The sequence below is a fragment of the Cavia porcellus genome, unplaced genomic scaffold (genome assembly GCF_034190915.1).
Source record: "Cavia porcellus strain 051 isolate PalLab524CR breed Dunkin Hartley unplaced genomic scaffold, mCavPor4.1 scaffold_12, whole genome shotgun sequence".
In the NCBI taxonomy this organism is placed as follows: Eukaryota; Metazoa; Chordata; class Mammalia; order Rodentia; family Caviidae; genus Cavia; species Cavia porcellus.
This window is the reverse complement of record NW_026947495.1, coordinates 65,885,402-65,900,263: the sequence shown is the minus strand read 5'-3', so window position 1 is coordinate 65,900,263 and position 14,862 is coordinate 65,885,402. Positions and strand designations below refer to the sequence as shown.

Genomic DNA, 14,862 nt, shown 5'->3' with positions numbered 1-14,862 from the left:
AAAGAGCTATTTCCAGTCTGTCCCCATTCCCCACTCCTGTGACACTCCTAACAGTCAGAATCATACCCAGGATTCCCAGCCTATCACTTGGATTCTCTTTTGCACTCATCAGAAGTGCCCTAAATATACACCCAGTTAGAGTGTCCTTCCTAAATACAGTCCTGCTCATGTAATTTCATGTTCAAAACACTTCACTACAAGATCTGCATTGCTTACTATGTAAAGTTCAGACTCAGACCTCTCAGTGTTCTAAGATGATCACTGTGCCAAATGCTGCGCTTCTGTATTCATGGGTTTCTCTCTCATTGGTCTACTGGTTCCATTACCTGATATTTCCCGCTTCTATACCTTATATCAAACTTATCACCTGCCGTCTCTGTTTATCAATATCTTACCATGTCTGAAAGTCAGACCTAGCTACCATCTTCACAAATCCTTCCTAAGATTCCCTCTTTCATTTTTCACTGTGCTTGTGTTCTCTCCTACTACCCTGGCCCAACCCATCTGCTATACCCAATACCATAGACCTGTTGCTTTGTAAACAACAGACGTTTATTTCTCACAAATCTAATTGAGAGTCTAAAACCAAGACACCAGCTGATTTGGTGTGAAGTGCTTACTTCCTCATAGACAATTGTCTTCTTACTCTATCTTCCCATGGGGGAAGGAAAGGGGTCTCTTTGAGGCCTTTTACAAGGGCACTAATCTCTGATGAGGGCTCCACCCTTATAACCTAATCACTTCCCATAGGTTCCACTCACATCACCTTGGGATGATGATTTCAATATAAATTTTAAAGGGATATAAACATCCAGACCACAGGCATCAGATATACCTCGACTAGCAACCCTACCACCTTACTTAATTATATCTAAGAAGTTCTCTTGCTGTGCTCGATTTAGTGTCCCATCGTATATTTAACATGGTGGTTTCCTTTTTAATTCTGCTTCTTCAGAAAGAGCTTGACACTTGTAGCAAATAGCCTAAAGATTATCACAAAGAAGAATCATTTGGAGCTGAACAAACAAACAAAACAAAAGAAAACAAACAAAAGTTTGGTTTGGATGAATGGATACAGAAATGAGGAAGGATCTCTCTGGCAGGAGAAGGAGGCATCAGTATCACTCTTATGAGTTATAGACTCAGCAAAAGCTTGTCCATGAATGTGGATACTTTCCAGATGTTTGTATGAAAATCATAAACATCCAGTTGTTTTTTTCAGCTTGGTGATATGGATCTCTTTAACAGGGGTTATTAAAGTGGACCCAGAAAGGCCTGCCATGGCTAAAATAAACATAATTTTTGTTTGTATAGTAATTGGATCTTTGCAAAAGACTACATATATATTATATCCAGTGATTTCCAAATAACCTAGAGAGGGAAATAAGACAAATGTTGTTTTCCTTGTTTTAGATGGTGAAGGGATGGACCCAAATAGGATAAAAGTGCTTTCCTTGGGGCCCCCTAAGGAGCGGGTAGATCTGGAATTTGAATTTAGCTCCAATTCAAAATCTAGCACTCTTTCCACAACAGCTGCCTTTGTGGAAAAAGATATCAAGTGTATACTAAATCAGAGTGATTGATCCAGGAATACAAACCAATTTAGTTTTAGAGTTGAGATTAAAAGCTGAATCTCCCTAGCAGTATGTCCCTAGATCCTTGGATCCACTATAGTTCATGTCTTTTTGTGTGTGTGCCTGTTTGCTTAAAGCTTTCTGATCTTTCTCATGGACATGTTCCAGATATATGCACACTCCTGTTGGACACTAATCACCATAAACTGATGTGTTCTGTCACTTGGAGTACCTTCACAAAATCTTTTTAGCTCCACAGCACTTTAAAAAGCCCTCACAACTTCCCTGACTAGTGGTGAGCACTATGAAATACAGGAAAAAGATATTATCACACACATGAAACATACTGTATTCTCCACGGTATATTTCTATCCTTTTTTCAAGAGTCTCCCAAGCAGATTTTCGTGTGGGTTCTCTGGATTGCCTACTCTTTTCTCCACCGGAGATGTTTAATCATCCTTCCCTCCTTGCTGTTCCTCAGACTCGCCCAGTGGTTTAAATTGCCGTGCACAGTGGTCGCTATCTCTAAAAGAGTGCTCAAGCAAGAGCATCCTGTTGTAACAATTACTTCTTTTCCTGCTGGGCCTTTGAACAATCCATTTTTACTGGCAACGAACTCTATCAAAGGAGGAAGGCAGGAGGGGAACTGTGAGCTTAGAGAGATAATTTGATAAATCGCATGCATCTCCTACAGAATACATTTGCTGAAAGTTTGCAAGTGACTCATGTTTCTCTTCCAAGCAGTTAATGTGTGGCATTATTCTTCCAATTGTCCTGACCTGATCTCTCCTTAACTGTTGCTTTGTACAGCAGGGAGATGCTCTAAAGATGAATCCAAGTCTGGAAGACTTTCACAGCAACTGTATTGACCTAATAACGGAACCATTAAGAAATAAGCAGAAAGTATTCAATGAAGAAATCAATAAGGTAAATAAAATTACTTAACTTCAGCTTGGCATTTTTTTCTTGTTTTTAATTATTGTGCACTGAAAAAAGGTAAGTTGAAGCCTTCTTCTCTATCCAAATCAAATCTCCCAATGTAAATGCAATGTGAGTTTCCTAATCCCTGACATTTTATTTGTCCTTGCTTAGTTCTTTTCTTACTTTTTTTTCCCTTGGAGTGAGTCCTTCCTATTGAATACTGGAGCAGTAGCATTTCAGAATGCATGGGGACATCTGTACAAACACCATAATGTTGTCCCAGGCCATTTCTATTTCTCCCATTTCCAGCTGTCTTTTCCATTGTCCTTTTGTGTCTGATCTAGCTTCAATTTTTCCTTTTTTTTCTCTTATCATACTGCCAAGTGTTAGTTTTATACTATCTTTTGGAAAATCCCAGTGTATGAAATTAGATTCTACATTGCTCCCATAGAATCCCATTAGGTAATATTTCCAGGCAAAGTATAGAATCTAGCTGGAATTCAAATATTAAAGAATTTGGAGAAATGTTAATGTTGCTCGAAAGCCTAAGCATTTACAAATAAATTTAAACATTCAGCAAAACTATAAATATTCACAAAATGAAAAATGCATCATGGTTTCAAAGTATTGTTTGGACTGCAATATCTTTATGAATTTCAGAGACTTTGCTCACTATTGATAGCTACTAAACTATAATTGGTGCTCGACTTTTTGCTTTTGCCAAAGATATACTTCCTGTAATATCTTCTTCCTATAATATTATATATATATATATATATATATATATATATATGCATGCACACATGAAACCCCACAAAACAAGTATGCAAACGTCCCCCTATTTGTTGCAGTTGATTCATGGAAAAATATTTATCTTTTCTTGAAGTCAGTGCAGTTCTCATAGCTTTTTTATAGGTCCTTCTCCACACATTAAATCCATATCAAGATCCAGAGCACTTATACAGTCCTGGCAACAAATACCATTAAGCAAGCTGTCTTTTTGTACATGCCATCTTGAGCTTCTTACACTTTGGTTCCTCTCTAAGTCAAAGGAAAGCTGTCTATCCTTGGTCATCTTGTTGGGTCTTAGTATCTTTGGTGGCTATGGTGTAATTTAGGATTTCTCAACCTTGCATTATTGATATTTTGTTCAGATACTTTTCTGCTAGGGGGACTGTCCCATGCATTATAGAATATTTATTAGCATTCCTGGTTGCTACTTACCAGGTACTAACAGCACCACCAGTCTCCCCATTTGTGACAATAATAACCATGTCTGTAAACATGACTAAATGTCCTCTAAAATCACCAGAACTGAGAACAAAAATAACTGATTGAAATAATAAAGAGCAGTATTAAACACACACATTTTCTTAACTAAATTTCTTAGAGTTCTAAATTCAGCATCATATTATTAGTTCTATTTAATTCTGAGTTTTCCTACACTATGAAATGAGTTTATTTCATAAAATCTTAGAAGTTATTGCTACTAAAAAACAGACACTGATTTATACTTAGGTAAAATGTTTTTCCTTTCTTTTACTTATTTTCTTATGAGAAAAATATACTGTACATCCCTTTAAATACTTATTATAAGGTTTATTTTCATTGAAAAATAACTTTATTTTAACATAAATTTTAAGACATGATAGAACATCAGCATTAACAGTGAAAGTGAAAGTCCACAATTATAGCTGTCAAGAATTTTCCCTCACATCATTTCATGTACACGGGCTGGTGCAGTTGGCCCAGACAGCATAATGAAAGGGTAGCAATAATCTCCACTTTTAAGCAGCTCAATCACATTTACCCTCTTATTGTCTCTATGATGTATATATAGGTCAGATGTAATGACTCTTGAAAATGCCATGCGGGCAGATAACAAGAAATATTAAGTAAAAATCTTGTCCATGAATTATTGCATCCAATTCTGATATCCTTAAATAGTGTGAATCTTCAACTGAAAATGATTTGAGTCAGAAGGAACAATTTTACCAAGCTATTACAAGAATATATTTTTCACAGGAATTTTCTCCTGGAAATAGCAAAGTGCTTCTCATTTTTCTGACCCCAAAATGCAGCAGGTGTTATTAGACAATTCAGTTAGTGCAAGGCACATAGCACTGAGAACAGATTAGTGATGGTATTTTCTCCCCAAGGTTGGTGCCAAACCTAAATCCACAGAGTAATATCTGAAAACTCCTAAGGTCAAATGGAGGCACAGAATATTAAGAGACTTGCCTAAAGTCATAGAACTATTTGGCAGAAGATGAGGGTTTTTGATGCCAGCATTTAGAGTTATAGAATTTTAGTGCTAGAAGCAATTTAACAATCATCTGATCAAATCTCATTTTACAGTTGAGGAAACCGAGGCCAAAAGAGATTAAATATCTTGCCCTCCAAAAACCTCAGGAAATAGTTTCAGAACTGGGATCTCTGCCCAGGTCTGCATTTCAGCCAGGTACCTTTTCCACAAGACCAAAGGGATCTCCAAGGAACTGCTGCATATAAATAAGCTGTTTTATAATGATATTGTAACTGTTCATGCCAAAACTTTCCCCTCTCTTGTCCATCTGTTTGCATATGAGTTAATAAAGCAATACCATGAAGTCTTTTGCACCAAACGATTCAGTACAATGCTGCTATCATATTAACAAGGACAGTCCCTGGCCCTCGAGTACTAATTCTGGTCCTAACAGGTGGAGTAAATTGTTCTAGAGACACTTGCCTTGGAAAAAAATTAGGAAGGACCAATGTGTTCTTTGCCACATTTATTTTCCCTTCTCTCTTTCCTTGCAATCTCCCTGCTCGTGGGTCCCAAAAGTCCCTCTTGGCTTCCATATCCCACTCTGAGAGTCTTTTCCAGATACACCTTACACAGGACAAAGCAGTATGCCCAATATGTTTGTTTACTTCCACTCATCTTTATTAGACATTATTTATCCTAAAGTTTGACTATTGTGGAGATTTTTTGGAAGATGAATTCTTGTGATGTTCCTTCAAATTTGCCACATAGGTGGCTCTCCATTGAATTTACTTTGAGAATTGATTATGCCTATTCAGTTGGATGGGTGGATAATATCATTATGCTTTGTCTTCCAAACTTTGTCTGCCTACATGGCAATTATTGTAAATCCAACTGATTGTCCCTCAGTGAAAATTAAAGTTCAGAAATCATGACAAATTCATAGATTTTGAATTTGGAAAATGATAGGGGAATTGACAAAAGAAAGAACAGTGAAGAGTATAAGAGAAACAAATTGAGAACTGGTGAATTAGACAGAATTAGATCAACAGTTTTGCCAGGACATATTAATTAGACTGACACAAATGTGTCCTCTGTGTATTGAACTATATAGATTTATTTATTCCTTTCTGGAAACACATGCATTTTTTTCTAGTAGTGAGGATAATTTCATTGTGGAAGATATAGTTGATATGTGTGAATATTTGGATACATTTTTCATAGATGAAAACTGTATGGCTCTAGGAATCTATAGCTCAGTGAATTTTTAAGTGTGTTTGCTATAAAATTCTATAATGAGTTAAAACTTTACCATTTATTTGCATTTGAAAAAAAAGGCTCAAGTGCTAAAGCCAAATGGATTTAGAAAAAAAGACTTACATTAAACTCACCCTACTTTGTTTGTTGAGATGATTATTTAATTTATTATGAGATCTGGAAATAATATGTAAACACCTATGTTCTCTCTTGATATAAATGGAGAAATGGGAACTGAGTTTGGGTTTGGTCAGTTATAATTGTACCCACAAGTGCTAAGTAGCTCATCAATTTTAAGCTAAAAGCCAGTTTGCCTTAGGGAAATTTCTAGCTTTGTTCTAAATTCTGTAGTGTCCAGAATTTGTATCAAGGTATTAATGGACAGGATAGATAGAATATTTCAGTTTACTAAGTGGTCTCATGTGGTTCTTGTAAAAAAAAATTTTTTTAAATGACTATACCATTTCAATAAAATGACTTCATATACATCAAGAAGATGATGATTCTACTGATGATTTCCTATCTGGAAAGTAAACAAAACCTAAAACCAAGCATTTAGAAGAGAATATTAATTAATACACTGAAAAATTTAAGAAAAATACTTGAGAAAATGCTCTCTCTTTTGTTTGTAGAAATTACCTAGTGCCATTCTTTTCTGTGAAAAAAATGTTTTTTTTTTCTATTTTAGAAATTCTAAGAAGTAAAAATTGATATCCTTGGATTCATTTATTACATTTGGAACCAACTATGAAAAGAAGATACAGAAGTAGTTCTAAAGTCATTATAAAAGCTGGATTGAATGATAGGCTTGGGCTTTTTCCAGGGGATTTCCCAAAATCACACACCTGGCGTAGACAGATTTGCCTACCTAGTCACTTGGTGCATAGGTAGATACCACAGGCATCCCCTACTGGGGGCTTGCACTCCTTGGAACCAACCTGAGTACATCCATTTTGTGGAAAGGGGAGCCCAAAAGGGAGGTCTTTAGATAGACAAAGCTAAGCACATTTAGTTCTTTCCTCCAAATTGTCAGTTAAGTAAACCAGTTCCAGCAGGATTGAGAAAGAGTAAGGAGACTGGTTTAGAGTTTTATTCAAGCTTCTCCCCTAAACTTATTGTACATTTTTAGGTAGTTTAAAGCATTATTCTCCTGGGAAGAGACATAGGTTACCTGAAAGTATCATTAAGGAGCAGTCTGTGATTGGTTGATTTTTAAGTCAGCAAATGTCTGGGCTCATACAAATTAGCCCTTCCTAAGGTGACCAAGATGACAGCTGTGAATGTTGAGTCTGAACTTTGAGGAGTGTAGTGCAAGGATAGAAGTTTTAAGATTATAGGACCCATTCTCTAAATAATCAAAAAGCTGTTAAAACACAAGGGCAGTTGAACTGCCTCTATTTAGCTGCAGGAGTATAAGTCAGACCACTGGTGGAAATTGCAAGAAGACACGTGTTTGCTAAGAATAATATGATCTCAGTACTAGTAAATCAAGAAATTCTCAAAGTAATCATTCTTTTCAGGAAGAGTTTAAATAGAAGCTTCCAGAATATTCTAGATGAGATTCTTGCATTGAATAGACAGTTGGTTAAGGTCCCTCTGAAAAGGAAAATAAACATTGTACTTATATGGAAGAGATGAGAGAGAAGCTAAGCTAAATTATTTTAGGAAACCAAAAAGAAGGACATTCCTCACTGGATACGTATTTAGTAATTTGTTTTTTAAGTGAGAGGGACTTCTAAGAACTTCTGGCTTCTGTACCCAGAATTTAAACTTCTACTAAATGACTCAAATAAACAACTGAAGCTCATCTCTGTGAACTAGGAAAGGGAAGATGGTTTTGATTCTACTCTTTAATCTAAAAGCACATTTATTTGCTCAATAATAATGTATAAAGGACTATCTAGGCTCAAAGGAAGAGCTCAAAGTGAAGGCAAGGCATGACTTTCCTACGTCTGGGTAGTAGCTACAGGATGGAAGCTAGTCTATGCTAATGAAGTAAAATGCATCCAAAATGCTAAGCAGAAGCACAGAAGTAGGTATAAAATAAGAGGCACCGGGTCCATGAGATCACTTTCAGTCTTCTCTTGCATCTGTTCCAGAAGGGAAATTTGAGCCTCTTCTTAAGGCTAAAATGGACATAGATTAGTAGGGAGACCAGACAGTGTAAATGGGATAGGAATTCAGAGAGGAAGGGGGCAGGTATTCCTCCTGGTGCACTGTCTTGTAAACACATGTGACATGTGACACATGTGACACAGCCTGTGACATGTGATTACTCCATTAATATCACCTTCTCCCAATCTGCCACTAAAACCATACACATGGGTTTTCCTCAGCATGTGATATCCCCTCTGGTGGTTAGCATGATGCTTTGTCTATAGTAGGTGTTCAATAAATGTCTTTTCAGTATCAGAATAAAACTAAGGAATTTAAGAAAATAAAACCAATTATTAAGGATGATTTTGTCTGTATGAAATACCCAGGGCAGGGAAATTCATAGAGAAAGAAAGTGGAATGGTAGTTGTCAGAGACTGGGAATGGGGAAATACAGAATTATTTTCTGGCTTCCATGTTTCAGGGTGGGAAGATGAAACGGCTCTGGAGATGGTTGGTAGTGTTGGTCACACAACAGTGTGAACACATATGATGTCACTGAACTGTGTACCTAGAAAAGGTTATAATGGTAAATTTTATATTATATGCATTTTGCCACAAATTTTTAAAAACAGAATGATTTTCTTGAGAGAGAAGGCACTGATAAGCCCAGTGTTGTCACTGCAGATGAAAACCAGGCTTGTTTCCTTCCCTTGCCCAAGACCTATCCTATTGCACAAGGCCTATCCTATTTCACGCAGGAGCCTTGAGGTCGTTTTAATCATGGGTTGGGGTTGTTCCCAGGTCAGACAGGTGGTTTCAAGTCCAGCACTCTAGGGGCAGCTTTCTGAGCTTTCAACTCAATGTTAATTTTCTCAAATTGTCTCCTTGGAGTTGAGTCTCTCCAATTGGAACCTGGAAGAAGAAAAGTGCATAACTAATGGAGATTTGTTTTCTTCATCTTAAGGGACAAATGCAGGGGGCAGACATTTTGGCCATCAGTGAGACAGGCGAAGATGGACTTCCACGGAAGCCGAGCCGACTGTCCTCTGCCAAAGAGGGTAGCGTCCAGGGCTTGCTGCTGCCTGAAGACGTGCTATCAGGAGAAGAATCTGAGTGTGTCTCTCCTGACGACATCTCCTTGCCTCCTCTCCCTGAAAGCCCTGAGTCTCCCCTTACACTGTCATCAGACATGGAGGTGGAAGAGGCCCCCAGCCCCTCAGCCTCCAGCCTTCCCATGAGCAGCTCCAACATGCAGTCCAAGACCTGCGGCCCAGGGGAAGCCCAGGAGTCTGTTCTTCTAACACCTGTCACTTTTGCTAATGCATACAATAAGAGAGAAACATTTTCAAGTCATTTTGAGAGACCTCAAGCCCAATTCAAAGCTGAGCCCCCGTTAACCTCTGGAGGATTTCTGGAAAGCAGCACTGCCTTCCTCAAAATCAGTGCTAAGCAGCCAGAGAGCATGCCGAGTGATGTGCATGACAGAGCTTTACAGAAGCACGCGCAGGAAAGTTTGCTAGAAACACAGGAGAAAATGCATGGCCTTGGTAGCAGCACTAAAACCCAAGATAGGCTGCATGCTTCCTCTGATGTGTTCCAAGGCCTCGGCTTTCAACCAGGCACCAGCCCAGGCTTGCAGAGGCAAATGGTTCCCGGAGAAGAGGCGAAAAGCACATCAGCAAAGAGCAACATGGTCAGCCTAGCTGGCCAGGCACCTCATTTCTCTAGGCTCCTGTCCAATGTAACAGTCACGGAAGGTTCTCCAGTGACTTTGGAAGTTGAAGTAACGGGATTTCCAGAACCTACACTAACATGGTGGGTAGCCTATAATGACATGTCATAGACACACACAAACCAAAGCAGAGAGCATGTTCTGTGTGCACTAACTTAGAGACGCAGGGTTGGCTGCTGGTGCTCTGTGACCCTGCAACTCGCATGTCCCCATCTTACATCCCATTCTAGCTCTCACTTGCATAACAGCATGGGTCAAACCTTTAAAAAGGGAAAGTTTCTGCATTCAATACTCATTTAACCACTTACAGAAGCACTGGAAATCAGTTGCATTTGATTTTCTTTCTAGTTAACATTCCTCTTTCCCAGCAATGATGGGTTGAAAAACTTCCCTATTTTCTACATCAGCATGAAATGTTCTCATTTTAACACCCTTTATGTAATTTTAAAATATCTGGAATTTTCTCCTTTCATTTCATTTATCTATTCCACTTCTTCTCTCTGTCCAGCACAATCACACACATCACCATTGTAGTATCTCTGTATTTTATTAAGATTTCTTTTTTTGTAAATTCCTTTAATGCGAGAGGTGAAATAAAAATGTTTCTTTCACAGTTACACCAGGTGACAGGTAATAAACTCATTTTTGAAAGGTGGTGTAATAAAGTGAGCTATGAACAATATGTGTTTACTCTGGAAACATTATTTTTTAGCCTATTTGTTTTAGTGAAAATAAACTGCAGATTACAGATTTTAAACCACCTGTGATTGTTAACAGCAAAAGCAGTTCTAAGTTTCTCAATCTGACGGTTACTTTTGAACCTTTCAAAAGTTTCATCCTTAAATAGATTTAAGAGCAAAATAAAACATATGTGACAGCAAACTTATAAACTCATATAAGGAAGCTAGATTTTATTTATCAGTATATTTCAGTGGATAATAAATTAGTCATTTTAATTGTTGTGTGTCAAGCACGTGGACAATGCTTGACATGTGAACCAGTTACCCAAAGAACTTATTACAAAACCTCAGATTTTCCAATTAGTAGGAGGCATTGCACTTGTGTATAGTGCAACATTTGTGCTTTTTGGTTTGGTTTTGTTATTCTTTACAATGCATGTTTTTTACAAATCAAGAATTTTGTATTTATACATTTAAAGATATTTAATTCATTATTAAATATTAGTTCATTCTAAAGGAAAATGTCTGAAGTGTTTCTTGTTTTGTGCACACAAATGAATTAGTGAGTATATAACTAAAGAACCACTGTCATATGTATATTGTTAAAGAACCATTGCAAATTGTGAAAGAATATATTATTATCAGTCATAAACATTGTGTTCACTGAACAACTGACAAGCTATCAGGAAACCATATAATCTTAGGGTACTGAGAAAAATGCAAAGGTACTACTTGAGCAATAAAAACAAAAAATTATTCAGGTTGACTAACAGTTCTTGTAGAGGAGAAAGTTGACCTACATAAATAACAAACATATAACCATCTATAATATACAGAATAAATTATCACTTCTCAGTCTGTTTTATGTAAAGATCTAGGTTAGTGTTCATGTCTGTAGGAAACGTTTGCAAATATGTTATTAACAGTCAAAAGCCAATTGTAAAAATGACTTTCATAGTGAAAAGTTATCTTTTCATGAAATTAATTCACAAAAATGAAATGAACTCATTTTACAGGGAAGTATATATAAATACCTTCCTCTGACATAGTATTTCTGTGATATCGGATCTGGGGCAGATGCGTCTCACCCCAACACAGATTCTAAGATGGCATCACAGCTGTTCTGCCATAGTGGCAGAAAGGATGAGGCAGACTGACTATGAGCTGCCATTTCATTCTCTAGGAAACTGTTGCCACAAGCAAATCATGCATCAGTAGGACCAGATGGCTCAGTTTTTGAGAGGAACTGAATATCTGAATTTTCATATTGTAATACTTCAAATTTTAAATGTTGTCCAAAATTCAATTGTTCAAAAAACATAGTCTGAGCCAATCAAGGAACTTCTTGGCCTACCAGTTGCCAATCTCGAAAAAGTAACAGCCTCGCGGCACTCTGTGGTCGCCAGGAAGTTCCTGCTAATCCTGGACAAGACTGCAGGGGGAATGGGCCTACTTACAGTAACTGTTAGAACTTGAAAATGATATGGATAAAGAGTAATCCTGACTTTAAAAACTGACTTTCTGCTTTAGGTACAGGAAGGGCCAGCAGTTGTCTGCAGATGGGCACTTTCAGGTTTTACACAAGGAGACAAAGCATTCGGTGTTCATTCCGAAGGTACGTGAGGCGGATGCAGGCCTCTATGTGGCACGGGCCCAAAATTCTAGTGGCACTGTCTCTTCCAGTGTCATCCTCCACGTGACAGGTAACGTCGGGCCACCCATCACAAGAATCAACTGGATAATGCTGTGTGTCATCTATGTTAGTGTGTCCCTGATGTACTGGCTACTCACACAGTAACTGGTATTGGCATCAAGGGACATCATTCTTTGAGCCTCGGGGATGACAGAGTTGTTTACTCTTTGGAACCTCCAAGAGAGCAGCCCCTACAAAGGTGTCTCTGCTCTGGCCATCTTGCTTGCTTGGCTAATACAACTTACAAGGTGAAAAAATGCCGCATCTTCTTCAACTGGTTACACCGAGGAACTTCAACTGGTATTTGAGGAAGTTGGTAAGTTAGGTGCTGTGGATAAGGATATATTTTTGTGCTCTAGAAAGATGTATTCACTGTAGTATGCAGCAAAATTATACTATGCTTTTTCCGTCCTCATCAAAGGACAGGCAGATGAGTGATGACATTGGACAGAGATGTGAGCTAATTTGCATTTCCAGTTGTTTGATAATTTATTCTTAATTGTACTCATAAACTTTTTTTCAGTGCATAGCAGTAGAACTATTGAGCTGCAGTTGTGACTGTCAACATTGCATTAGCTGTCCTATTTTTCATGGGTTGATCTCATCTCTTGAAGTATATTCTGTGTAATTTCAACATGGACTACATTCCTAAGTCTGAGAATGTCATTGTAAATAGTCCTTCCTCATGCTGATTTCACAAACTTGACACTGGAGAATAGATGTGCTACTAACTGTAAATGAGGTTTCAATTTTCCATCGGATCCACACTTTATAGATCAACATGAAATAGGAGTTGCAGGAATGGACCAACATTATACCTGTCATTCCATTGGTGTGTTTTTTGTGTCCATGTAGACAAATGTAATCAGCTCCTCCTGCCTCTTATGTCCATTATGCTGCTGACCACTTTCAGAGTATGTAGTAAAGCATCTCATTGCCTCAGATTCCCATCTGAACAATGGGTGCATTGTCTACCTCTTGGAAAATTACAATTTTTCATTTCATGTCTTGTAAAGATCTAGAAAATAGAAAACATTCTACAAAGGTTAAAAGTGACTGTATTGTTTAATTTGTCATCACACTGGCCTACTGCCCACTGTTACTCTTTCAGATAGTGTTTCTTTAGAATATTAAACTGAAAGAGTGCCATTCATGTACAACTTGCAACTGTTCGCAGAAGGGAAAATGATCTTAAAAATAGGAGATAAATTCCTTTCTCATTTCTTACACTTGTATCCTTTTCAAAGACTTGAAATTAAACTCAGGAAGACACATTTAGAATGTTGTAGATTAAGTATGTAATAAGATAGTAAAGGTGAATTCTGGCATTTTTACAAATACCATTATAATGCTGAAAACTGATATATTCCTTTTTAAAATGCACTATTTCCTTTGAAAGATCATTTTTCAACTTTGTTAAATAAGTGAGGTATTTGTTTTTTAATATTTGAATGTAGTCTGTCATGGTAGGACAAAATCTTTAGTTGAAAAAATAATTCATCACAGATTTTTGATGAGGGGAATTAATTATGTTGCTAGCAGATTGTCTACAAATAATCACAATATTTAAATGTAATATATTCAAGTTGATATTAAAAAGTTACGGAGTGCTATCTGATGATATGAATGTCTAGTCAAGTATAAAGTTGGCATCGTAGCTTGTACTGCATATTCAATTTATTTAGAAAATTAAAACTCTTAATTTTTTTCCAAATTTTGTCAAAGCCTGTTAAATGCTTATATATGTCTTTTACCACTCCTATCATTGTTATCCAATTTTAAGTGTCTGTGTATTTTATCTAACTATTATTGCCCATGTGGAAACTAAGGAGTAAAACCTATTCATATCTATAAGAGGGAGGAGGACAAGGTAACAAATTCTCTCTCTTCACACTTTCAATCTCTTGTTTATTTGGTGGGATTTTTAATTTTTATTCACATGATCAATTTTGAGTACAGGAATTTGTAAGGCAGAGAAATCACTTGTTGGTTTTATCTGCTGTACTCCAGTTAATGTTAATCGTTTGGGGAACAGGGTAAGCTATAAATCCATCCTAAATGTCTGACCATATCACACATGTCAAATATGTGGGTAAGTTTGCATATGTAAGTTGAGCTCCAATACTGAGAGAAGAGTCTTATGCTGATATTAAAACATACTTATTCTATTTGCTTATCCGTCTGTATTATTGATCAACTATTCACACTTTTATGAAGAATAAGCTGCAACATTAATATTCTGATTGTTTTAATTTTAAAAGTTTAAATTTAAAAATTTAAAGTTTAATTTTAAAAGTTTCTGGGATTTCTTTTTTCTTCTTTTTTTCCTTGCAGTACTAGTGAGTGAACCTCGGGTTTGGAGGATATTGGGCAAACACCATAACATTGAGCTATATCCCCAGCCTTTTTTTTTTTTTTTTTAATTTTGAAACATGGCCTCATTAAGTTGTCCAGAATTGCCTTGGACTTATAATACTACCGTCTCAGCCTCGTGAACAGCTGGGATGACAGGCATATGCCCCCACTCATCTCTGGGATTTCTATCTCGCTCAAAGTATTCTCCTCTATAAAAATACGTATCAAAATTGCAGTTTTAAAAATGTAAGACCTAGAAATTTGAAATCATGTTTTCATTTTAAGTATATCCATGATTTATACTTCTA

At 37.0% G+C, this 14,862-nt stretch overlaps 1 protein-coding gene across 3 annotated transcripts in view; it reads left to right on the top strand.

Moving 5' to 3' along the window:
- The window catches only part of Ccdc141 (coiled-coil domain containing 141), a 224,298-nt gene extending 209,931 nt beyond the window's left edge, over positions 1 to 14,367 (top strand). For all 3 annotated transcript variants that reach the window (XM_063259378.1, XM_063259379.1, XM_063259380.1), the window contains 3 exons: positions 2,385 to 2,501; positions 9,059 to 9,909; positions 12,037 to 14,367. In XM_063259378.1, the coding sequence (XP_063115448.1) occupies positions 2,385 to 2,501; positions 9,059 to 9,909; positions 12,037 to 12,304 (1,236 nt within the window). In that variant the 3' untranslated portion in view covers positions 12,305 to 14,367. The remainder of the gene's footprint in view (positions 1 to 2,384; positions 2,502 to 9,058; positions 9,910 to 12,036) is intronic.
- Positions 14,368 to 14,862: the final 495 nt, after the last annotated feature.